The sequence below is a fragment of the Mus caroli genome, chromosome 16, assembly GCF_900094665.2.
Source record: "Mus caroli chromosome 16, CAROLI_EIJ_v1.1, whole genome shotgun sequence".
Classification (NCBI taxonomy): domain Eukaryota; kingdom Metazoa; phylum Chordata; class Mammalia; order Rodentia; family Muridae; genus Mus; species Mus caroli.
The window spans coordinates 74,061,833-74,089,326 of NC_034585.1; the positions used below are offsets into that span (position 1 = coordinate 74,061,833).

At 36.6% G+C, this 27,494-nt stretch overlaps 1 protein-coding gene across 2 annotated transcripts in view; it reads right to left on the minus strand.

Annotated features, from left to right (window-relative positions):
* Positions 1-27,494, minus strand: part of Tmprss15 (transmembrane serine protease 15) — a 116,553-nt gene that overhangs the window by 13,991 nt on the left and 75,068 nt on the right. For both annotated transcript variants that reach the window (XM_021185182.1, XM_021185181.1), the window contains 5 exons: positions 20,804-20,914; positions 18,736-18,868; positions 6,541-6,636; positions 2,711-2,760; positions 2,376-2,562 (listed from right to left, as the gene is read on the minus strand). In XM_021185182.1, coding sequence (XP_021040841.1) covers positions 2,376-2,562; positions 2,711-2,760; positions 6,541-6,636; positions 18,736-18,868; positions 20,804-20,914 — 577 coding nt within the window. The remainder of the gene's footprint in view (positions 1-2,375; positions 2,563-2,710; positions 2,761-6,540; positions 6,637-18,735; positions 18,869-20,803; positions 20,915-27,494) is intronic.

Consider the following 27,494-nt stretch of genomic DNA (forward strand, 5'->3'; position numbering starts at 1 on the left):
TTTTCAGGGTCTCTTGCTGTTATAAGGAGACGTACCCTAATCGTCCTAGATAAAATTATGGGAGCCAATGTCAACTTGGCTCTTAGATGCAGGTTGTTAATTCTATATCAGGCTCCTGATTAGTACATCTGCCTCCTCCAAGTCTGAGCCCGCAGTTCCTTCTCAGAGTCTCTTGCTGCTATGGGAAGTTTTATCCTAATTGTCCTAGATACAATTATGGGAGACAATGACTTGGCTCTTAGATGCAGGTTATCAATTCTATATCAGCTTCCTGTACTTCTTAGGAGGAATCTTTCTTTTATGATGTCATTGGGAATCATCAGTAGGTGACTAAAGACTGGACATTCCTTGTGTTGAAGTAGATGAACTGTTTCTTGGACCCCTCACATTTATCTTCTCCTTTCCTCCTCATCTTCCCCACTTACTCCCCTTTCCCCCATGACACTGCATTGAGAACGATTACTTTTAAAGAGGGGAAATAAATCCTAGAACTAGGCTTGAGTTTTGCTCTTCCTTGTTGCAAAGCAAAGCTGTATGTGGAAATGAGTTCTCAATTTTGGCTCTATGTGGTAGTAACATAGATGAAAACCTGTGAATTAAGTTGTTACAAGGTACTTAACACAAACTTTTAAAGCACAGTGTGTTTATAAAACTTGAGGGTTGTTTGTGAATGTGATTATCACAGTGATGATTTGCTAAGAGCAAATATTGACTGAATAATAACAAAAATGATGCAATAAACATGAATTCTACACTTTGAAATGTTTACCTTATGAATAGGGAAAAATGTCAAATTTTTCTGTATGGGGAGATAGAATAGCTGATATAATGAATGATTAATATATTTTAATAAGAAGCTATACATAATTTTATGGAAAATTATTGGAAAGTTTATGTCATAAACTGAAATCACATTTCCTGGTCAGGCTTGGGGCTACACAAAATGAGGTGCTCTTTTGTGTCAGATGAGATGAACTTGTTTGCTAAAGGACCCCTTGCTGAGATAGGAAATCATTTTCTGTAGGTTTTAAGAGAAAATAGTCCAGGACCCACGGTGGTGACTATAAATTGCTCAATCAAGTAGGAAAGGGTGTTAGAGTTAAAAGGAAATGTTAGAGCCAAGTAGTGAGGGCAGAGACATTAGGGATAAGAGGCAAAGAACTGGCAGTTTCATATGAGGTAGCCAAGAGGTCCTGAGAACAGGCAGGATCTGAAAATTAAGGTCAGTGTCACCATGCCAGCTAGCTAAATTTCCTGAGAACACCATCCCAATTTCCGAGGAAGCATATCTGAGTGCCTTTAAAAAAAAAAAATCTTGTTTATAATGCAGGCCACTGAAACGCAATCTCTAAGGAAGCCTTCGCCTTTTTCAGGAAAGAGATCACAGACTATCTTGTAGACAAGGTGGTAAACCAGCTTTGACTAATAAAAATTATATATACCTTTGGTAGCTGGGAGTACAAAGAGAACTTAGAATAATTATAATGCTGCACTTTTCACTCCTGAGAGGTAACCAGCGAGGTAACGAACACTTAGGAGACAGTTATAACTAACAAAAGAGGAGACCCCTGGACAGTCGGGGGTCATAAAACATGCCTTATGGGGGGGGTAGTCCATGCCAGTACATGATCACTCCCCTGGTTGGGTAGGGGAACTCAGAGCATGTGGGCTGAGAGTTGACTTAGTCTCTGATAAGCCATCGAACCAATACATTGCGTAACACTTACCTCAATCTTTGTTGTGTTTGTGCTATGGCCCAATAAAAACTCATAGATCATGTCAAGGGCTTTTTCTTTTTTTTCTTTTTTAATTTTTTTAAATATTTTTTTTTATTCCGTATTTTCCTCAATTATATTTCCAATGCTATCCCAAAAGTCCCCCACACCCTCCCTCCCACTTCCCTACCCACTCATTCCCATTTTTTGGCCCTGGGGTTCCCCTGTATTGGGGCATATGAAGTTTGCATGTCCAATGGGCCTCTCTTTCCGGTGATGGCCGACTAGGCCATCTTTTGATACATATGCAGCTAGAGTCAAGAGCTCCGGGGTACTGGTTAGTTCATAATGTTGTTCCACCTATAGGGTTGCAGTTCCCTTTAGCTCCTTGGATACTTTCTCTAGCTCCTCCATTGCTTTTTCTTTAAGTAGGACTCATCCCCCTTTCCCCAACTCTTGAAAGTTTTTCTCATGTTTCCTTAAATTTGTCAGATTTACTTAATAGCCTTTAAAACATGTACTGTGCTGTGGCTACTTGGGTAGATATACATACGATATCTTTATTAGCAGGAGAAAGAGAACACGGAGCCACTGTCCCAAGTCAATGGTTCTTGAGTCATGACTAAGTGACATTTAGTTGGAAGTCATGTTCAAACTTACCTATACACACAGTGTGCAGCAGACACCAGCCAGTCACTGCTGACAAGAGATGCACCGCAGAGCAGACGGTCTGTAGACCTGTCTCTGTGATACAAAGCCACAACCCAGGGCCAGGCCCCCGCCTGGGCGTCACTTCCACCAACGATCTTTGGGCCGACTTTCTGAGTCACCTTTTTTTCTCCACATGCTATTAAAAGAATTGAAGAAAGGATATACCTTATTTTTTAGATAATTTATTTGGTCATGAAAATCGAAGTGATAACAAAATAGCTTCAAGTGACATAAAATTATGTCAGAATTTTAAATTGAAGGCGTAAAAGGTGACAAATACTTACATTTATGGTTACATTGCAGTAGAATCAAGGAATCTTGGGAGCATTGTGGACTATAAGAGAAAAGAACCTTTTATTAGTTAAGTAGACATTTAAATCTATATACCAAATATGAAATTCAGAAGAGTGGAAATCCATAGAAGCAAATGCCCCACGGTGTTCAAAATAGGGCTGTGCTTGTATTCTTCCCATGGAATTTCAAATTATTTTAGGAAAATTATCCAGTATCAATATGGGTGTAATAGAATAAATACAATGTCTTGTGATTTCATGAAGATTGTGAGAAATGTTTGCTTTGGATTTTTTTATCACGAATTATTTTGAATACAGCAAACATGGATTTCACTACTTTCTCATTCCTAGGGAATATGTCTCAGTTACTCTAGTCTATATCTAAAACCACTTACAGTGCTAAACCCTGTGTTCAACATGGTCTTTTTCAACTAAGTACTTGTGACACATCATGGTTGCAAATCCTGAATTTTGGGCTTAGGTGATGATAGTAATGCAAATTGATTATTTTTCTTCTCTACATTTTTTTTTGGTGAATAGATGACACATGATAATGCCAGGCTGTAATTTTTTTTTAGCAATATTAGCATATGACTTTTCTTTCTCTCCTTACTAGGTAGAAAACTTTTACTTAAAGAAACAGAGTCTTTCTGTACTCTGGTGCTACTCTTGGGCAAAGCATGGCCATGCAAGTAATCTTGGGAATTAAATTAAATTCTGAAGGATTAGCGGAAAGGTAATGCATGCTTTGTTCTTGCCACAACAAGAGATGGTTCACTCTGTACACAGTGAGATTGCTTAGTGCTTCCGAGATTGGTAATAACTGAAGCTAATGAACTGCTAATGTATGGATTTACCCTTTAATACTTTTAGACTATGGTTGGCCATTTGATGACAGATGTAGTAGAAACTAAGACTGTAAGAAGAAGATGAGCTGATGAAGACCAGCTTCCAGTCTCATCAACTTCAGGGCTGTTCAGTGACAAGCCCTTCTAGGAGGCTGTGAAATTCATTCTGGAAAGTAAATGAGCTTCCGTTTGTAAAAGAGGCAGACATGTGCGTAGCGACTATAAAATAACGACTACGCGTAAACTGATGAAATCACATCGCCTATAATTTTGAAATTTGGTTTTTCCAAAGCCAGGAAAACTTACATTAAAAAATAAAATTGTATACGAAGTGTTATACAATGTGACCAGCAGAGGGCAATGTTGCACCAGGAATTATAACACTGCCACTATTCTGCCTCTGAGGATATCCCACACATTAAATATTTGTATACGTGTGCCCACACATAGAATTAAATGCTTTATACTTATGTATTTACTTAAATGAGGTGTGAATGTTGCTTGAGTACTCTTACTTTGGAAAAAGGATAAAAGAAAAAAAAAAAACACAAAGCAAAGCTATGTGCTCACTAAAAGCAACTCCATAGTTTTAGAACACGCATGGTAAAGCTTATTTAAAAGAACATACGACATTCTATTATCAATATTCTCTTTTAATATATAAGACAACTTCAATAGAAATATAAGAAAATGTACTTTGTGAACGATCAGTATTTCTATATACCTCTCTATAAAATGCCTCGAAAATCTCAATTAATTTCCCTTTTGATGCCCACGTGTGTTCGAAAGAAAAGTAGGTTACAGGATGCATTCTAGGATACTTTCAAGTCTCACAAATGCGCTTTTCAATTCTACAGTGCTCATTAATAAAAATCCATATTCAGAGTGGCTCCTGGGACATTGTTACTGGCCTTAGAAAGGACAAACAATGCTTAAATATTTTCAATCAAGCCCATAAGCAGTTAATAGTTCATTACCATCTCACAAGACATTTCATATTCTCCCCGATAACTTCTTCCTTATTTTTGTTACAGCTTTTAGAACAAGGATGCCACCCAAAGTATTTTTCCATCTTACACTAAATGCCATAATTGTATAACATTAATTAACTAAGGGACTGAATAAATCAATATGTCTCAATTTTGCCCGCTCAGGATAATATGGCCAATTAAAGAAAGGATTGAAGACATTTAGCTAATTGGCTTTTTTGGTGTAAATGAACATAAAGGGTACATCTATGTAAAGTCTTTCTTTTTTCAACTACCATGAATATAAGTATAATAGTGGCACTAATATCAGTTGAAACTGTCACCTGACTCCTACGACTTTGTAGCAGATATCACAGCTGGGCCTTCATGTGGGTCCCCCGACAATTGAAGCAGGCACTGTCTCTGACTCTATTGCCTGACCCTGGATCCCCTTCCTCTAGCTGAACTGCCTTGTTGGGCTTCAGTGGGAAGGGGTGAACTTAGTTCTGCTACAATTTGATCTGCTGGGGCAGGTTGTTACCCGGGTGTATGTGAGGCCTCCTATCTCGGAAGGGTTGGGGGGGGGGCTTGTGAAGATGAGCCTGGGAGGAGAGGAGGGAGGGTGCTGCAATCAGGGATGTAAAGTGAATAAATCAATTAAGAAAAAAAGAGAAAAAAAAAAAACGGAAATAATATGGTCTTTCCCCGAAAGAGGCATTCAATTAATTTGAATGGCTTTAAACTTTGTTTTCTCTTTCTTACTAATATTTACATCTAGGAAACCTGAACAGGTAGAATTCTCAGCATACTGGAGAACCACGAGCTTTCAGAACGCCTTATTAGAAAGGAAGTTGGGAAACCTGTGTGAAAACTTCCAGGTGGATTGGCTCAAACCCACTGGGATTCCTATCAGTCAACACTGACAGTGCTAAACCCCAAGGTTCTCTCACTGATACTGAACGTAGTGCTCGCAAATTTGTTTTATTGCTTGAGCTTTGGGGCGCGCTGACTTTCCCGAGCAGTGGAATAAGCTGATGCTGTTTGAACGTCAAGTCTGTTAAGGGAAGTGTACTGGTAACAGGATGCTCACTGTTAAGAGTATAATTCTGATGTCTCTTTGCAGTCATTTCTCATCCGGAGTTTGTCTGTAGTGGGATTATGAGATTCAGAGGCCAATTTCCTCAGTCTCAGACAAAAATCACCACTAATGTCTAAATAGGAGAGATTACATAATGTACTATGACAGAATTTTGAAGAGAGGAAGGATGCTGATTTTTAACACTTCACAAAAAAGGGTAGAAGAGACGATCTAGCTTAAAATAGCAAAAAAAAAAGAGACATAATATAGGACTAATTATATTATTTTTAAATTATATTCATATTTGTTTGCTAAGAAAGATAACCCCTTGATTCTCATGTAACCCCTCATCTTTTGATGGTTGTCTGAGGCGTATTTATCCTATTTATTCTAAGACTTACAGTTTATTTCCATGATATTTAGAGCTTTTAGTATGAGAATAAGAAGAGTATTATGGTATATCATCTTCCTCTCGGTATGTCATAGCAGTAATGGCTTAAAACAGTAAATTAGACTGTCCTCTACAAATGAAGATCAAACAATCCTATCAGGAAAAAAAAAAAAACATGTTTCTTGACATTACACAAATAAAAGAAATTGAATAGCCGGGCGTGGTGGCGCACACCTTTAATCCCAGCACTTGGGAGGCAGAGGCAGGTGGATTTCTGAGTTCTAGGCCAGCCTGGTCTACAGAGTGAATTCCAGGACAGCCAGGGCCACACAGAGAAACCCTGTCTCGAAAAAACAAAACAAAACAAAACAAAAAGCAAGCAAGCAACCAACCAACCGACCAACAAGCAAAAGAAATTGAACGATTTTCAAATGTATGTGGTCAATGTGTGGTGGCACTGACACATTATTGGCTCCAAATATTTTTTTAAATCTAGTCCTATGTACCAAATAAAAATAAAACATCCTGGCACCCACCTAGGAGTTAGTATCACACTTCCATTAGGGGCTTGGTTTACTCTCACAAACGGTCCACCTCCGGTAGATGATATTGGCATTGATGAGTTTGCACTCCTAAGGTAGAATAAACGACATATGAACAGGAGATAAAATTACCAACATTAATGCTACATTTTCATTATTCGATGAGACATAATTGGAAGTAAATTATGTTAACACTTGGGAAAAGTAGAGGGCAGAGAAACTGGGCAGGGTCTATTGTATAAGGGAAGAATCCATTTTTCAATAGATATAATATCAAACAATATTGTAGACCGTTAGCAAAATTATTACTTAGGACATTAAATATCGTCAGTTTTGGGGGAAAGCCGTTAGTACATGTTTGAATATCCTACATTATATTACATTTCTCTTGAGGATCTGATTTCTGTTCTGTCTTTCCCTTCTCAGTGTTGTTGAGAGGATGTGAATAGTTTAATGGATCAGCTCATATAAAGTTTGAATTAAATTTGAATGAGAAAAATAAATACACCGATCACGATTTAAACCTTTCTTTAAGGAGGTATAACTCATCTTTCAAGAAAATCAAATCGCCTAAAACTACACAGAGTAGCTCTAGCTTTAGTAGTTCAGAGTTTAGCTTTCTAGTTTTCTTTTTTGCTTTTGTTATCTCATTAAATTTAAAGTCAAAGCAGTCCTAAATCCAAGGACGAAGACAAGCGGTTGCTCTGAGGTCCTCCATAGCCTCCATCTGCAGTTGCCAACTGGTGAGCCACCGCAGGGTGACAAAAGACACCTCCATGTAACACAGCATCCCATCCTCTAGGCTACAACCTGTGGCATCTGCACCGTCTGCTGTGAGGCTTAGTGAAGGTTTCTCTTAATTAATTTTACTTTTATTTTAAAATTTAACTAAATTTAGTTAAATTACAACCCGACCTTTTTTTTTTAATTCTTTTACTCAATCAATATCTTAGTATTAATATAAAACTATGCCTTTAAATGTGAAAGTCAGTGGGCTGAACCTGCAAAGGGGAAAAGTGATGGTTAAAAGTGATACAATATGCACGTGGGAAATCGTCAGCAGTTAAATCACCATCACCATCATCATCATTATCACCATCATCACCATCACCATCATCACGTTTGCCTCTGGATTCTAGGTATATTAATTTTACTGTTCTCTATGGTTGTTAGGAGACAATGTAACCTCTACCTACTGAAATAACAAGTTGAGTGTGTTTGTTGCCTCTCCAGAATATTTAATGTCTCCCCTAGATGATAGCAAACAATAACAACGTGTTTAGGTGCACGGGAAATGGGCCAGGAGCACTCAAAATTCTTATAATCAGTGAAAAGAAAAACAAATGTTCAAGAGGTAGTTCCTCTCCTTTCCAAAGCCTTCATCAGACTTAGCATTTATTTGCTGCCTTCCAGCCACTGAACAGGATGTTGGGAAAATAGATGCTCTGTCTAATGTCCCAATATTTGGTATATTTCACTTCCACTTGGTAAACAGATAAATGCAATGAAAGAACACAAAGCCATTAATCTTCCTTTAACAAAATATCAAATAGATTTTCCGAAACAAAGACAAGCCTTGCTATTGTTATTTTTGGATTTGATACTGTTTTTCTCCAACCACATGAGCAGAAGAATTATTCATTTAAATAGCTCTATGCAATGTATTTGCTGAAGCTTAGGGGGAAAAAAGGGCAGAAGTGGATGTAGAAGCTTAGGGACGCTTGAGTCGTAGAAACGTCTACTGATATAAACTAGTCACAGGTGAAGAACTACACATTTTTGTGAGAGCAAATGGAGATCAAGGCCTCTATGTCTTATCAGGGTGTGGCTTCTGGTAGATCGCATCAACGCACCAAGGTAAAGTATCAGGCCTCCTGAATGTTGGCTTCAGGCTTCAGTACTGGACTTGGTGAGTGCACCTGCATGCCGGGGGCGTTGGGGGGTGGGGGTAAAGTCCACAGTGGTGATTACTCTCTAATCTCTCTTCAGACAGCGTTCTTCTCTTGTTTACTCAAGTTACAGTTCCTTATTCTGCCTACGGTTTGCCGCCTTGGAACACTTTTCTTCGTAGCTCTCTAAGTCTCTTATCTTTCTGGAGACATTGTCACAGTGCTCTGTCAACAGTAGCGGCGGTCGTTCCAGAAGATTAAAAATTAAAACGATAAACTACCCAGAGCCACTTTAGATCAAATGGGATTGGAAAGTCAGGTTGCCGGTCCAGCCTGCTACTGTAAGAAACCTTTCAAAGGATCCTAATATTTGCTATAGAAAAGGAAACGAGGTCGTGGGGGAAATAAAAGCTCTGTTTATTAAAGTAGGTACAAAGTTCTGTCTTTTGGCTTCCAATTTGATTTCTAACTGTTTGAATCTGTTTTAATTAATGCATGAGATGAAGAACACCAAGACTTCTTAAATAAAATGTACTGCATGCATTTGGATATTAGACAATTCAATTTCCCTACCCTTTGCCTTTGACATTTCTTTTAGATAGGACTTGAAAAGACCTACCAGTATATGTAGAAATTAAATAAAAATAGAAAATATTAAATTATGATTTTTATAAGTATTTTAGTCCACTCTACTCATTACATATCTGCGATTGGTGTTACACTGTGAGACTGTGCCTAATGAGTTTAACACATGTATTTTGAATGACAGGAAGCTCAGAGAATGACCTTTCAGAATAATAGACACCTTTTCTTCCCTTAGGGATCTCAAAAAATGTTGTTCCCTGGTGGTGTTGGTGCTGCCTAGAGAAGTAGTGGAAGTTATGTATTCACATGGAAGAAGGACCCATATTTTTTTCTTCTATGTGATTCAGATGAAAAGAAAATAAAGAAAGAAAGTACATTTAATTATGTAGTTATACGTCAGAGTCTTTCTATGTTTCCTACGCTGATGCTAGTCTCATCCGTCCTAGTTAACCTTGGTCGTTCAGTACTCCTGTTGAGTATTGGATTGAGTCTTGAGTCCCTGCTAGGATTGCAGGGACTCGGCATCACGCCACCTTTAGTTTGCCAGAAAACAATATCCCTTTTCAACGAAAGTTATAAAACGTTCACGTGCACACATTTTCATGTTTAATATTGGCCTCAGGATCCTAAAAGTATCCTACAGAGTTTCCCAGTTCATCTTTATATTTCCACTTGGGAACATAATTAGAGGAAGTAGGTTGTGTGGATTTCAAATCTTGCCAACTTAACTTTATCCTTTTCCTCTAGAAATAATTTATTTAAGCCTGATTCACAATAAATAGAACACAAGGCACCAGAAGTTTGGGACACTATTGATTAACACAGGACAAAATAATAAACAATATGTGTAAAATAAAAGATTAGCAGCTCTATGTGATGTCATTATTCATCTTTGAAAATTTTTCTCATAATGTATTAAATTGAATGAAGAGGACCAGTCTAGTACACTATTTTTGTTACATCACAGAGAAACAATCTTTGGTAACTGAAAGTAGTTAAAATTTTTTTGTGTGTGATAATTTCCAGATTTATTCATTTTGAGAACTTGAGTGCCCATTCCCACAAGTGTCTGAATGACTAGAGATTTAGTATCACAAAGATCACCACACAGCTTTACTCTGTTTATAGAGTCGTGTCTCCTAGCAACCTATCTCTAAGCCATTATTATAAGCTTTATGGCTTATATACCCTTAAAGGGCTCTCTCCTGACTTCAGGAAAAGTCTAGTCTACATGAGAGAAGAGAAACATATGCACGCAAACATTATTACTTTTTAGGTCACAGATGGAGTATAAAAATATACTTATAATGGAATTCTAGGGAGAGAAAGAGGGGATATCCCTAGGCTGCTTTGGCGGTATTCAGTCTTCAGGTTCTCTGCTCAGTCCCTGCTTAGGTTGCCTCTCCTTTGTCTTGCTACTCAGACTGCCTTTGCCGAGATAAGGACTCTTCCCTGCAGCAAGAGCTTAGGTAGAGATGTTTTAAGCCTTTGGACACACTAAAGCTGAAGGAATAATGCATGCCGCAAATAGTGCGGTCCGACACTGTAGCTCATTTCACACCCCAAAAGGTTTAAGCAATGAATAGAGCCAGGTGGGATTAAGCTAAAAGGCTTTCGGAGAATGAAGGTCTTTCTCCTCTGATTGAAGAGTAAGAAGGGGATTGATTTGGCAGGACGGAGTTCAGGACTTTTATAGATGGGGAGCAGTGGATGTTCGAAGAAGCCTGAAACAAAGTATCCCACTCTGTCAGTCTCCACATTGGCAGTTCAGTAACACCACGTCAGACCTGGACATATTTTAATTGCAATCTCATTCATTTACTACATTTATAGCAACAGACCTGTCACTCATTTAAGAAAACTGTTCAAGAGTAGGTAAACGTATTGAATTTGAGATTTTTCTGACCTCGGGTCTTCAAAGTTTGCGACACATGCATAGAAGCAAAGAAATGTCAATAGAAAAGTTATCTTGAACCCAATCAATCCCTTCTTTGTGAAAGGTACCATACTCCCAGAAAGAGAGAAATCAATGGGCCAATCTTGTCATTGCTCTCTGTTATCTTACAGACATAATAGTGTTTGGATGAAAACAAACTACTGGTTCTTCAACCCAAAATGTGGCTGAGTGATGATGCTTTCAGGATTTTGTCAAGGAGGCAGGGCACTCCATGGACACTGTCTGGAGTACTTCGTGCAGCATGCATCTCCTTTATCTTTATTCTTTCAAGTGTTACTGGGTCTAGTTTAATTAAATTTATGTATATTTATGATTTTATTCATTGTGCACATACTTGCGGGGATGTATGTGTTTGTGTAGTGTGTGTGCTCACACGAATATGTCTAAGCCAGATGACTGGGGTGCTTTCAGGCTAATCATCTCTATACTGCTTTAGTTCTTTAATTATAACTTGTTGGCATCCCTTGCCCATGTCCCTTGACCAGCCCCATAAGGTAACAATTGATCAGAGATGAATGTTGGGAAGCCATCAAACTACTGCAGCTCATTAGCCCCTCAGTTGTTTTTAATTAAGGCACCCTTCATCTTAAAGCAGGCGAAAATAGGTGTAAATTGTATGTCAGGTAAATTACATGCTTCTTGGTAAAGTGTAACATTCACTGAAATTATTTAAGTAGTCATTTTAATAGAGTGAAAATTATTTTTCCAACAACTTGCCCCCTCTCTGTAAATGTGTATGCATGTATTTACTGCCCCATAATTTAAACATATAGATAAATGCAATAAAATGTATAAAAGTATCTTTTATTCTCCAGATATAACTGTTGTTTTGGAGGCTTACTGCTGAATAAGCCTACCCTTTCTAGGTCTTTCTGAACTCTGGCTGGCTCATTCAAATCAGTTCTTCTGGCCCAAACTCCTCTCAAAGCCGGCCGATTCAAACTGGCTCCTCTCAGCTTCTGACTGAATTGCTCTGCTTGACCCCAAACTAATTTTGGCAATCTGTTCTGAATTTTTGACTTGTTCTGTCTTGATCTGCAACTTGTCTTTGTAAAACTTCTCTGGTAAAAATTGCACCCCTCCAATCTCTCTCTCTGTCTCTCTCTCTCTCTCTCTCTCTCTCTCTCTCTGTCTCTCTCTCTCTCTCTCTCTCTGTCTCTCTCTCTTTCTGTGTGTATGTGTGCATGTGTGTGTTTACAGTTCTTATGAGTTAAAGCTTTGACTACATAGTTGAGAATTATCAGGACGCTGGTAGACAAAAATCACACATACAGAAACCATAATGCAGTCTACGAAGGACACTGATAGAAATTACACACAGGAACCAGAATAATGTCTGTCAACTTATCAAGCCAGTATAAGATATCAGTTTTAATTTCAGGTTTTCAATACCTAATGCCAAACTGCAGAAATAAATTAAATGTGTGTTTGCATGGGATTGTTCTTTATTTTGAGATTATAATTACAACATCTGTTCCTTCCCTTTCCTCCAATTAATTATCGTAACAGTGTTTACAAACACCTTGAAGTAGAAGAACATTGATACAAGTCTATTTCTTGTCCAGCTTTGAGAATGAGAGGATAAAAAAGACTAGTCTGATATGAAAGGTAGAGATATATTGCGCAGGACTCTTAGGAGAGTTAACAACCTCTCCCAAAATGTCTAATTAAAAGATAAATGACTAGCTCTGTTTCCCACTAATATTTTCAAACTATTAATTTTAATGATTTTACTAGGCAAATCTCATGTGCATGGATTGATCTGAAACTTTGGATCTCTTTCTTAGAAAAAAACAATCGGAAACTCACCATTCCCTTAGTATTACTCTCACCTCAGTGTGAAACCAAACCAAACCAAACCAACCAACCAAACCAAACCAACCAGCCAAAACAAACCAACCAGCCAACCAAACCAAACCAACCAACCAAAACAAACCAACCAGCCAAAACAAACCAACCAACCAAAACAAACCAACCAGCCAAAACAAACCAACCAACCAAAACAAACCAACCAGCCAACCAACCAAACCAAACCCACCAACCAAAACAAATCAAACAACCAAAACAAATCAACCAACCAACCAACCAACCAAACCAAACCAACCAACCAACCAACCAACCAAACCAAACCAACCAACCAAATCAAACCAACCAACCAAAACAAACCAACCAGCCAACCATCCAAACCAAACCAACCAACCAAAACAAATCAACAAACCAAAACAAACCAACCAGCCAAACCAAACCAACCAGCCAAACCAAACCAACCAGCCAAACCAAACCATCCAGCCAAAACAAACCAACCAACCAAAACAAATCAACCAACCAACCAACCAAACCAAACCAACCAACCAACCAAACCAAACCAACCAAACAAAACCAACCAACCAACCAAAACCAACCAACCAACCAAAACAAACCAACCAACCAACCAACCAACCAACCAAACCAAACCAACCAACCAAAACCAACCAACCAACCAAAACCAACCAACCAACCAAAACCAACCAACCAACCAACCAACCAACCAACCAACCAAACCAAACCAACCAGCCAACCATCCAAACCAAACCAACCAACCAAAACAAATCAACCAACCAAAACAAACCAACCAAACAAACAACCAAAACAAATCAACCCATCAAAATAAATCAACCAACCAAAACAAACAAACAAACAAGAAAACAAACAAAATTTCCTTACTTTCATCAAAGATACAAAAATGTTATTATTCAAAGTCCTTTTTACTTATGGATGCTATAAATGAAATGGAATTAAAATGTTTAATACAAAGGAGTAAAGGCTGATGGAATCCTTCTTGTGTGATTTTCTCAGATCTGTGGGGAATTGCAGTTAATACCCAATCTGCATAAATAACCTTGAGAGAATACAGCCTCCCCCACTTAAAAATTAGATCCTAAATTATTTCCCACTGAACCAAAGACATCATTTAAACACACTAATATTTTTTCTATTTCCATATGCCAGTCTAGACAACTCTCATTAATGAAGTAATGTCCTTTCAGTTATTAAAGAACTATAGAGACTAATAAGCATGGATAGGAACAAAGATTAACATCTTTGCACAAATTAACTGTATCATTTCAGAAGAAAGCAAGTACCTGGCCTTTCTCAAAAATATTGTATCTAAGGCAATGGGCCACATCACTTATTTTCTACACTGGAGGACCCTGTCTCTTGATCTCCATGTCTCAAAGCAAGAACTGTGATCCACAGGAATTGAGGTCAATGGACCAGACAGTAGAGTCTGGCTGGGCATGAGATAACAGGTAAATAATAGGACTCAGTGTTGTAGAATTGATTTATATTCACTCAACTCAGACCAGTCCCTTGAAAGCCTTTGCTGATAGACCCTAATTGAGTTCAAGTCTTCTCTGCCACATTAAAATAGTATACACTAATTTTCTCTTGACATGTTTATCCCCACCATATAAATATGTAAAACCAAATCATGATTTATTTATTCATGGACCTGATTTAATATCATGACTAATGCTTTTATTTCTGAATCAGGAATAATCAAAATATACTTATAAAGTTTAATTGCACTAAAGACACATGAATTCATTCTAGTACATTCTATTTTGCCTCTGGAAAAAAAAAACATCACTTCATCTCAGATACTTAACTCATATTAATTAAACATATTTTGGTTTTGTCACCTTTGAAATTATAATATAATTGCAACATGCATCTCCTCTCTTCTGTCTATTCTAACCCTTTCAAATACCTCCTTTCTCTCTTTCAAATTCATGATTTGTTTATTCTTATTTCACAGCCATATATATATTTATGTTCATGTGCATGTGCTCATGATAACATGATATATATATACATATATATGTATGTGTATATATATATATACATACACATATATACATATTTATATCAAACTGAGATGTTGATCACTTTGATTTTCATAAACAAATCAAGTACATGCATCTTCTAAAAAGAAATTGAAATGTGATTGACAAATCACGGCATGAAGATTCCTTGTATTTATAACCCTGGAGTAATGTCAAAACGCTGGTGCTGTTCAGTGGCCCGGGCTTAGGCACAAGGGGAACTCATCAGTATCCTCCCCTCCATCTTTGCAAAGTGTGTCTATGAAAGAGACCCTCAGCTCACTAAGCTTTTAACAGCAGAAGCAAAGCCCTTCTACTATTCTCAGTTGCCTAGCCTCACTGAAATTGCTATTGGATTACTGTTAAAGTGTGAATCCAGAATGAATGTCACGATCCGGTGTTTTAACTGAAGTTAGAAAAGTGAACAAATTGTCAACTTCTATATTTTCTTGACTCTTCCAAAATGAAAAAAAAAAATGACTCCCAACATTACTCCTGCTACAACTCTTATCATCCCAAAGTTCTTTTTGTTAAATCTTCCCTAAATTGAAGTGATTTTATTAAAATGAAATCTATAATATATTTTTAAAAGGATGGAGCCTACATGTATATGGATATTTAAAATGCATGGAATTTTAGTTGATAAATCAACTAAATTTTAATTTTAGTCATAAATCAAAGTGATGATCATTTACATAGTGTGCATGATAAAACTCCCTCCCTTCTTGCCTTTTTTTTTTTTTTTTTTTTTGGATAGGAATTGTCTTTTAGCTGAGGCCTGATGTGAATGCAAAAACCTTGAGAAGACAAGAGAAACCCGAGCTCTCCTTAAAAGCTACAGGAAGTTCTCATATGTCTCTAACATTTCACAGGAGACAGCACATTATTATCCACTACCACTATGTGCAGTGGCTGCATCTTATCAAGGCATTGTTACACAGCAGGAGTCTTCCAGCAGTCATACAGCTTTATAGCATCAGCTTGAAACTTTGCTATTGGCTACTGCTTGTGGGGGTATTCTCAGGAAGACTATTTTCATTTTTTGAGTTCTAAATAGAAAATCTATGTACTATAGAGACTAATTTTTTTAAAATATTTTTATTACGTATTTTCCTCAATTACATTTCCAATGCTATCCCAAAAGTCCCCCATACCCTCCCCCCACTCCCCTACTCACCCATTCCCACTTTTTGGCCCTGGCATTCCCCTGTACTGGGGCATATAAAGTTTGCAAGTCCAATGGGCCTCTCTTTCCAGTGATGGCTGACTAGGCCATCTTTTGATACATATGCAGCTAGAGTCAAGAGCTCCGGGTTACTGGTTAGTTCATAATGTTGTTGCACCTACAGGGTTGCAGATCTCTTTAGCTCCTTGGATACTTTCTCTAGCTCCTCCATTGGGGGCCCTGTGATCCATCCAATAGCTGACTGTGAGCATCCACTTATGTGTTTGCTAGGTCCCAGCCTAGTCTCACAAGAGACAGCTATATCAGGGTCCTTTCAGCAAACGCTTGCTAGTGTATGCAATGGTGTCATTGTTTGGAGGCTGATTATGGGATGGATCCCTGGATATGGCAGTCTCTAGATGGTCCATCCTTTTGTCTCAGCTCCAAACTTTGCAGAGACTATTTTTTTGTTTTGTTGTTGTTTCTTTGTCTCACTATGTAGTCATGGCTGTCCTGGAACTTACTCTACAGACTAGACTAGGCTGGAGTTAAATGGCAATTCTCTTGCCTTTGTTTTTCAAGCAGTGATCATGTATGCACATGTCATTAATCATGTCTGAAAAATCTTTTATGTGAACTACAAGTCAGTTAGAGCAAAGTATACTTTACTGAAAACACCAACTTTATATGTGGAGTTGGATGTCCATGCATTTGCTTTTCCTCCTTAACTTGGTATCCTTGTCGTGAATTCTTTCAGATCACGTAGGTTTCATGACTACTGTTATTACCTTTTGAAAAATCACTCCTGTTCCATTTAAATGTGTTCCTTCCAGATATCAGGTTACCTTGCTACTCATCCAAAGTATTGTTATTTAGCCTCTCCACATATGCAAACATTCACAAAGTAGATATCTACAACCAAATCAAAGAAAGATACATATGCATCCAGGTAATTGCGAAGCCCGTGTCTTTGTACTTTTAATTGTGGTTTGGTTGGTTTATTTATGTTGATTTTGCTTTTGAAATAAGATTTCATGTAGCCCAGGCAAGGCTGGATATCACCAAGGATGGCCTTGAATTCTTACCTGTAACAAGCGTGTACTACCATGACTGACTGTGACTTTTAGAATATTTAAGAAAATCATTTAGCCATTCATGGTGAAATAAATCATTATTGTTTATAGCTAGACAACCTTTTCATACATTTATTTATCTAGACATAACTGTAGTTGTATGAGTTAATTTAGTTCCTCTGTTGATATTTACCTTGTAAGGTTTTTTTTTTGACATTTGGAATGATAATGGATAAACTTAATGTATGTTATAGTTTAGAACACAAAATATCTAAAAGATCCATGTGTTAGAACTTAAGTCCCAGTGAGATTCTGATTAGAAAAGGTGGGGATTATTATAATTGATAGCTGTTGGGAGGCAGTTCTCTTTAGGGGTGTGACTCCTCTTAGGTCTTGTGTGCTTCAGTAAGTGGCTTAATAGCCAAAAGTCTAAGTATTACTAATTAGACGTGATGGGCTTACAAGAACAAAAGAAATAGAAACACAATGTTGGATGAGTGTAGAAGGAAGAGCGGAGATGAGAGCCATGACAAATATCAAAACACAATGTATGCAATGCCCCCAAATTAATAAGTGTACAAATCTGTTAGCACAATTCTTCTTTTTTAAAAAATCAAACTAAACTTTTATTTTTTAGATATATACTATAATTAACCCCAAATCATAAAAACTATTAGACAAAAAATCCATATATTTCCAATGCTAGGCTGTCATTCCAAGTCCCTTTATCTCATGAAGTCTATGTGCAGAACTCATGAGTTTTTATCTTTCTCTCTCTCTCTCTCTCTTTCTCTCTCTCTTTCTTCTTTCTTTCTTTTCTTTCTTTCTTCCTTTCTTTCTTTCTTTCTTTCTTTCTTTCTTTCTTTCTTTCTTTCTTTCTTTCTTTCTTTCTTTCTTTCTTTCTTGCCTGCGGGTTCCTGCCTTCCTGCCTTCCTGCCTTCTTCTTCTTCTTTTTTTTTTTTTTCTTTTCAGGATGAATTAGTGATTATTTTCCCTGTTTATTTTTTGGTAACAAACGTTTTCTAAATTTATATTATAAAATTCAGATAGACCAAATTGTCAGTCTCTTAAAAGAGATCTCAATAGTGATCCAGTGAAATGAGTCCTTGTATAACAGCTTCTGTCATTAACTCTTGATTTAACTGTGTTGGACACCCAGTACCCATATGGGAGAAGAAGAGAACGAACTCAAAAAGTTGACCTCAGAGGGTTTATTTATTTATTTATTTTATTTAGCATGTACTGAGGTGACTGTGTTTTTTGTCCTCAAGTTCACTATATGGTTTATTGCATTCATTTCTCTGAGATATATCCAACTTGGTCATAGAGGATAATCCTTTCAATGCATGTCCGTATTTGATTTGCACGTATATCATTTAGCACTTTTGAATCTGTGATCTATATTAGTTATACTATCAAATAAAATATAATTCCAAATACCAAAATACCAAATACCAAAACTTTGAAGTCCTCTGTTGTTCACATATGTACCCTGGCATGCATATACCCATATTTACTCTCTCTCTCTCTGTCTCTCTCTGTCTCTGTCTGTCTGTCTGTCTGTCTGTCTCTCTCTCTCTCACACACACACACACACACACATTACAAGCATTTTTAATAATGAAAAATAGGGCAGCAGATTATAATCACTTACCCTAGTCCCAGAAGATTACAAACTTCATTTGAAATTTGTGTGGTCCAGTTCTCAGCACAAGCTACATGCCATATGCTATGTATATTGAACTGTACCAACCCAATGTTGCTTCTTGTGCCATTGAGAAAACGCACTAAAAATGCAGAGAATAGGATGGTGGTTACAAGAAACAAGTGAGTGGGAGCCATGTGGTCAAAGAGAAAATAATTTATCTATACTGGAGGAAAGAAGTTTTTTTGTGACCAAGTATACAGTACAAATATATTGAGTATCTACTCTTTTTTTTTAATATTTTTATTACATATTTTCCTCAATTACATTTCCAATACTATCCCAAAAGTCCCCCATAGCACCCCCCACTTCCCTACCCACCCATTCCCATTCTTTTGGCCCTGGCATTCCCCTATATTGGGGCATATAAAGTTTGCAAGTCCAATGGGCCTCTCTTTCCATTGATGGCCAACTAGGCCATCTTTCGATACATATGCAGCTAGAGACAAGAGCTCCAGGGTTCTGGTTAGTACATCATGTTGTTCCAACAATAGGGTTGCAGATCCCTTTAGCTCCTTGGGTACTTTCTCTAGCTCTTAAATTGCTAAAATAATAAACAAATAAATTTTAAACTACCTCATCACAAAAAAACCTATTAAGCACTTGAAGTGCTGCTTTTATTGATTAGTTAGGTTTTGTTCATTTCACATTGTATGCATAATGCAAAATGCCACTTTGCATCCCATAAAGTTATACCTATAATTTTAAAATTTCAACAAAATTTGTAAAATACCAATAAGTGCATAGAGATTCATTTAGCATATTGGATTATACACAGGGTCATCTTGGTTAATTTCATTGGGGATTGGTGGCCTTAAGGAAAAAGTGCTCATACTTAACAGTTGGATTAGTGATTGATTGTAATTTTTGAAGAGTATCTTAGAAGATATAAATTGATAAATCCAAACTGAGTTGCTATTATATTACTTTGTCATTTTCTATGAGTATAAATTGAAAAGAAGCAAAATGTTCAAGTTTATTTCCCAGCAAATGATCAAAAATAAAGTTGTATATTTTGTTACTTAAGTTGTTAAAATTTATTTATGAAAAGTGATGCTTATAAACTTGTAAACTAGAAGAGGGAGAGAAAATGAAATTCAGGAGAAAACTCATGTGTTTAGTGGTGCCTTTTCAGAAACCATATTTTTATTCTCTGTATTTGCTTTGTTTTCTCTATTCTTCCTATTATCTTATAAACATTCTGTAGAGAATATTTGGCTTATTATGCCCAGGAAGGGGTTCAACCTAAGTTTGTTTTCAAGGAAAGAAATTCTCAGCAATGGAACTCTGACCTACAAACTCCATGCTGTTCTTGTTTTTACTTTATTCTTTCAGTAAAAGACTTTGATATTGAATTAAACAGATGGTGATTCAAAAACCATTCTTAGCTCTTGTGAGGCATGTGATCTCTGACAGATGGATAACTTCTTTCAACTCAGTTTTTTTCAGTGCTAAATCAAGGTAGTTATTGATATCGAACTCTTTCATGACACATTTATATTGCAAAACACATACAATATGTAATAATTTTTAGAAATAAAATTAAAATAATATATGATAAAATAATACATTATTCATATAACTATTGCAACCTGAAATGAGGGCTTGGCCCAAAACCAATCAAATAAAACACTTAAGAACTAAAAATATAAAGATAAGTCAGTTATAATATGCAGTCAGATGCTCCTTCTGAAGGCAATAAGCAAAATAGAATAGCCAAAGGGCCAGGTACTAAGGTGCCTGGCTTGCTTTTATTTGTCTTTTATATTTATGTTTTCTGAAAGAATCTTTTTTGTCCTAGACTTACAGTTTTATAACATGTAACCAAGTAACATAAACAAACCAGAGGTCTATATATTAGTTTTACTGCAAACCAAAATGTTTTTGAAGCTCCTATCAGGAGAGCAGTTCACATTCCTCAACATTGCAATGAAACAATATGTGTTCTTCCTTTCATGTTGGAGATTCTAAAATCAAAATTAATGCACACAAGCATGTTCATGAGAATAAGACATACCACAGTTTGCTTCATCTGAGCCATCACTACAGTGTGGGTAGCTATCACAGAGATTCCCCATAGGAATGCAGTTTCCATCTTTGCACCGAAATTTATCATCTTGGCAGGGCTCTGTTTATTATATAGAGCAAAACAAACAGACAAACAAACCACACTTTGAAGGTTTATGAATATGCATTCCATTTATGGACATTTAATTATCAGACATTTGATTTAGTGCTTAAAGAAGCTTCGATGTTGATATACTCCAAAATTTCTTACCCAGATTGCTTCAGAAACAGCACTAACGGTATACACATAGATTGAATGAATATAGATTAAACCTTGGCCATTTTTTTTTGAAAAACTGCATCAGGGAAAGTTCTAAGAAGTAACTGAGATTATTCTTAAAATGACCTGACCCTATAGATCTCAAACATGACTGGGAGATACCTCCCTCAAGACACTTATCATCGAGACTTAGAAAGAAGGGCTATATGACAAGAGGAGCCCTGTTCAGATCACTTATAATGTCCATACTCTGTGACTGCACAGCTGTTTATGGAGACACTTAACGCCTCATGCTCTGTGGTACAATGACAATCTGGAAGCAAAAACAAAACCCTTTGATAACAAGACGACTCTGGAGACCTCTACTTTGAAAACAAGTAGAAAATATAAATTAAAATCAAAATTGTATCATTATATCAAACTTGGATTGATTTCACTAAGTCACAACTTATATTAGAAGGATATCAGGAATAAAAGGAAGAACTACTTCCATGGAAAAAGTTACTCAAAATTAACTATTCATTTGGCATATGTGTGAATGTGTGTGTGTGTGCGTGTGTGTGTGTGTGTGTGTGTTGTGCACACATATGATACAGTGTCACTAATCAGAAATACATATAAAACAAGGATAGGTTTTGACATTTGAAAAAAGTTATGAAAAGTATAGATAATATGCCTGGGTTTTCTCTAGAAACAATTGTTCTGTGTTGGCTAATCTGACAATATTTAAGGAAGGTGGGGTTTTAAAAATTATTAAAATTCATACAGATATAAAACACCAATCTATCTCTCTCTTTCACTTTTTCTATCATTATTTTCTTTCCCTACAAGTTTTTTTTCCTCATGGGCATCACTTATTGGATGCAAATCCAGCCAGAACCAACATGGTTGGTTACTCCCATGCTGTTTGTGCCATTACTGTGTTTGTATGTCTTGCCAGACCAGTTATTATTGTAGCTCTCAGGGTTTATTTATAACAACCAAAGGTGGTGGTGGTCCTTGTTGGAAATCATTTCACCTAGGAATATAAGTTTTAGAGTCAAATCTGACAAAAGTATTAAATATTGTACATTTTTAATGAGAGATTTTAAACTATTCTTTGAGGTTTCATACATGTTTGATTACGCTCTCTAAGCCTCTAACGTTGATACACTCTCTTCCCTTTCCTACCCAATTTTGTGTCTTTTTTAATCATTCAAGACTGATTATGTACAAACATTAATCTTTCTGAGATTATTGGATCATGAGGAACTTTTTAGGAGCCACATTCCTAAAGAAAAATGACTCTCCTTCATTTAGTAGTCATCAACTTTCAATAACACAGAAGATAAAGAGAATGGGTCACAAGAGACAGGTCCATCCATGGTAGATTATTGACTTGCTTTTTCTTGAGTACTTCTTCTGCCATAGTATTGAGAATGTGACTGCAAGTCCTCATCCTAAATTCCCCCGAAGTTTCAAGAATATAACCGAAGAGGGGATGTGAAGATTGCAAGAGATGAGAAGGCAAAGAAGTCCCATGAAATGCTGTCTTCTTGAATGACATATCTGTAGCACTCACAAATTCATAGCAGCTGTGATCACTTGAACAAGATCTACTCAAGAACAAGTCAACAATCTAGCATGGATGTAGGAGGCTCTCTCGTCCCATTATCTTTACCTGGGGTGCCTTTGGAGGTAGATAGTTACTAAAGGAAGGAGATCCACTTTGGGGGGGGGGGATGTGGTCTCTAGAAGGTTATCAATGATCTACTAGATGACCCCACACTCATTATTAATTGGTAATATTAATTGGACTGAGAAGGATGAAACCCAATGGATCTCTGTAATTGCTACAAAGGCAGAGAAACTAAGTTTGAACCTAGGGATCCACCTGGTGGAAGAGGAGAATGCGCTCCTACGATCATCACTCTCTGATTTTGGCTTTAGTGCCAATAAACAGATGTCCACACATACACACGCAGTCACTAAGCAAATGTAAAAAAAAAAAAAAAACAACATGAAATTTAAAAAGCAGAGGGTATAATGTTGAGAGGGGGAATTGGAACATGAGGGTGGATATAATAAAATATATGATATACATGTATGTGAGTCTCAAAATGTAAATTGTTATTTTAAATACTCTCTCTCTCTCTCTCTCACTCTCTCTCTCTCGTCCTAACATTGAGCTCTAAAACATGTCTGTCTGTTAAATCAACACTCATATCCTTCACTCTGGTTCTACCACTTTTCTCTTCAAATACATAGATAAGCAGGGGATATATCTAACCATCAAATAACTAGATAAGCAGGGGCTATATCTAACCATCAAATACCCAGATGAGCAGGGGATATATCTAACCATCAAATAACGAGATAAGCAGGGGATATATCTAACCATCAAATACCTAGATAATCAGGGGATATATCTAACCATCCAATCTTGGTAACAGAAAATAATAACTGGGGGATGTTTGTCTATTTTAAGCTTTAAAATATCCTATCATTTACCCGAAATCTAATTTGCCTTAATGAAGGTATTTTTAGGAGGTTATGACTGGCATTTTCTCCAAATTTTTATAACAGGAGAAAAGTAGGTTATATATCTCAAAACATAATTTTATTAGGGAGGTTCTAGTAAATGCAATTATCAATTTGTTTCACAAACACATATTTTAAAACAGATTACTGAGATGACAAATGACCCTGAATGATTATATATATATATATATATATATATATATATATATATTACAATGAATCATGAGTATTTTTAGTGAGAAAATTTATTTTTCTTCTGGGTGTTATCATTTCTTTAACTTACATTTTGAATAAAGAAAATCTTAAAAGTAAATGCACACATGTAAATATACATTCTACAACAATATGTATGTCAGCATATGTTAATTTTTATACGGTAACAGATTAATTTTGGATCATAATCAAATATTTTAATATACTCTATGTTAGTCATTACCAGTTACTATTAAATTACTTTTCATGTTTTTCATAATGATTTTATAATCATTATGTTAAATGAATGTACAATGACAGTACTTATTTATAGATATATTTATTGATAATTTTGCTTTTATTATTATAGTCGAGCTATATTCAGTTGGAAAGGCATATTTTATTTAAAATAAATATAAATAAAAATAAAATTTGAATATAAACATGCACCATGTCCCTGTCTAAAATAGTGTAATTTACTGTCCATCTATACTCAAAGCTGTTAGGATTATACCTGGAAGTCCAGAAAAGATAACTAGTTTAGATGTTAGAATATATTAGATAAACAATTTCCAAATGGAGAAAAATGGTATATTGTTGCTGAAGTGAATAGGAATTATAAAATATGAGAGGAGGTATAAATAGGCTATTTAAAGCTTTCCATATATATCTAAACTTGATTTTCATTTTTGGAACATACATTATTTCAGGTCATTAGGAAGCCTTTGATACAACAATTTACTCTCTAGAGTCTGAAATCTTACCTCAGATAGTTTTATGCCCATGGTGAGAGAGAAAAATGTAATATTATTCAGACCTGAATTTCCCCATCTTCTCTTTATGAAGTCTCTATAGCTCTGCTTCATTTAGACACCATATGCTTGCTTTTTAAAAAAGGCACTGAATTGATTCCTAAGGCACACAGCACACAAAACTGGGGAGGGCCCAGGAGCCCTGATTGTAGTCAGCTGCCATTTGTAAGTTTCCTGTATGCTCTACTGAATCCCACCTGAAGACGGCTCGGATCAGAAACAGGCAACTGGTGCGCATCCACAAGCAACTTACCATAATTAATATCTACTGTGAATCCTCAAGTTCATCATGAATGGAAATGATGAGAGGATAAATACAATAAAATATGCCTCATAACTCTAATAGAAAATGTTCAAGGATCCCTAATATATGTCAGAAGACAAGGAAAGTCTTCATAAACACTGGAAACAGTTTATTACATAATTTTCACATAATTTTTTCTAAAATTATTGTCAAAGCAGAACATCAATAGAAGGGAGTATGTGTACCCCATCTCACTGTACATTGCTGGTTTGATTATCTTTTATTGCCAAGTCTCTGTTTCGCTGTTTTTCAGGCTTCTGTTATTAAAAAAACAATTAAACAAAACAACAACAAAAACAAGCTTGACAGACAATGCTGGGGACAACTGTGTCACTGTGAGGAAGTCAGGGAACTGTCTTCTGGGTCCAGCGGGAATGGCAGCTGTGCACAATAGTCATGTCTGATGTTCTCTCATCTTCAATTAAAAAGATTCTTCTTCTTTTTTTTAATGTATCACATTTTTATTAGATATTTTCTTTACTTTCATTTGAAATGTTATCCCTTTTCCACATTTCCTCTCCGAAAGCCTCCTATCCCCTCCTGATCACCAACCCACCCTCTCCCTCTTCCTGGCCCTGGCATTCCCCTACACTGGGGCATAGAGCCTTACAGGACCAAGGGCCTCGCTTCCCATTGATGATCGACTAGGCTATCCTGTGCTACATATGCAGCTAGATCCATGAGTCCCACCATGTGTTTTCTTTGGTTGGTGGTTTCGTCCCAGGAAGCTCTGGGGGTACTGGTTAATTCATATTGTTGTTCCTCCTATGGGGCTGCAAACCCCTTCAACTCCTTGAGTCCTTTCTCTAGCTCCTTCATTGCGGACCCTGTGCTCCATCCAATGGATGGCTGTGAGTATCCACTTCTGTATTTTTCAGGCACCAGCAGAGCCTCTCAGGAGACAGGCTCCTGCCAGCAAGCTGTTGTTGGCATCCACAATAGTGTCTGGGTTTGGTGGTTGTATATGGTAGATGCTCTGACCAAAATGTTGGTCCAGAGCCAACCAAATGCAAAGATGCCCTTCACAGAAAACAGCATAGGCTCTGTATTGATTTCATTAAAGTATATGATTTTGGCAACTTTCTCAGAGACATTTTTCAAAATACTCAACACACTCTTTTTTTTTTTCTTCAGAGTATGAATTATATAGAAGCAATAACAAATAATTTTGTTGGAAGAGATGCATTTGTTCTTGATTTTGATAGTCTCTAGTATTTCAGTTATTTTTTCATCAATTGCCATTTGTGTCTATAAGTTAGGATTGTAAGACCTATTTATTGCTTTTATAAACTTTGTTTTGAGGTCCATTGATGTCTTTATATATGAAAGAATGTTCTACATTTATTTCAATTGCTTAGGTTTGTAGCAAATCCACTGTTTGGTGTATAGACACCTAAACTACTTCAATTGGAATTATTTTTATTTCCATTTTTAAAATGCACATAATTATTTTATGAAAACTTCTTTTCATGAAAAAGCTCTTGAAAACTTACCAAGAAGTCTATCCCTCTGGCACGATAAGCACCTTTACGTATTAGCTGTTTTCCTTTTCCATTATATGGTGTGCTGCATAGCTTAGCATGTACCCATACTGGATACATGCACACATCTATCCTGCATCAAATAAACATAATAATGCTCTCCTCCTTAGCATGTAGACAGTTACTGAAGTCTCATAAGAAACAGGTAATACTGGTATCTGAGCATTTTTTCATTGTACAGTATTTTTTAAACCTAAAATATCATTATTTTAAATTTTCATTAATATAATTGATTCAGTAATTCATGTGCTTGAAGATACATATTTCATTTGTGAATATTATTCATTGTGAAACTTAAATGAATTATTCTCTGTTAAGTAGAGGTGGCTATACTATTGATACTTTCTAATTTATTTTTATTTTACAAAACACAGTAGATGTCAGGATTTTCCAGTTCATTTTCATCAGTCCTAGAAAGAGTGTTATTTTTCCCTATGAGGTTTTCTTTTTTTCTTTTATATGGTGTGATCTTTATGTATTTTTTATTGGATATTTTATTTACATTTCAAATGCTACCCCCTTTTCCAGTCCCGCACCCCTCCCCTTAAATCCCCTATCAGATCCCACCTTCTCCTGCTTCTATGAGGGAGTTTCCCTACCTACCCACCCACTTCTGACTTCCTGTCCTGACATTCCCCTACACTGGGGTATGGAGCCTTCACAGGACCAAGGGCCTCTCCTCCTACTGAAAAAGGCCATCCTCGGCTACATATGCAGCTGGAGCCATGAGTCCTTCCATGTGTACTCTTTGGTTGGTGTTTTAGTCCTTAGGAGCTCTGGGAGTGGGGCTGGAGTCTGGTTGGTTGTTATTGTTGTTTCTCCTATGGGGCTGCAAACCCCTTCAGCTCCTTGGGTACTTTCTCTAGCTCCTTCATTGGGGACCCTGGGCTCAGTCCAACGGATGGCTGGGAGAATCTGCTTCTCTGTTTGTATTTTCTGAATTTGAAGTAGTGTCTTCTTCTTCTTCTTCTTCTTCTTCTTCTTCTTCTTCTTCTTCTTCTTCTTCTTCTTCTTCTTCTCCTTCTCCTTCTCCTTCTCCTTCTCCTTCTCCT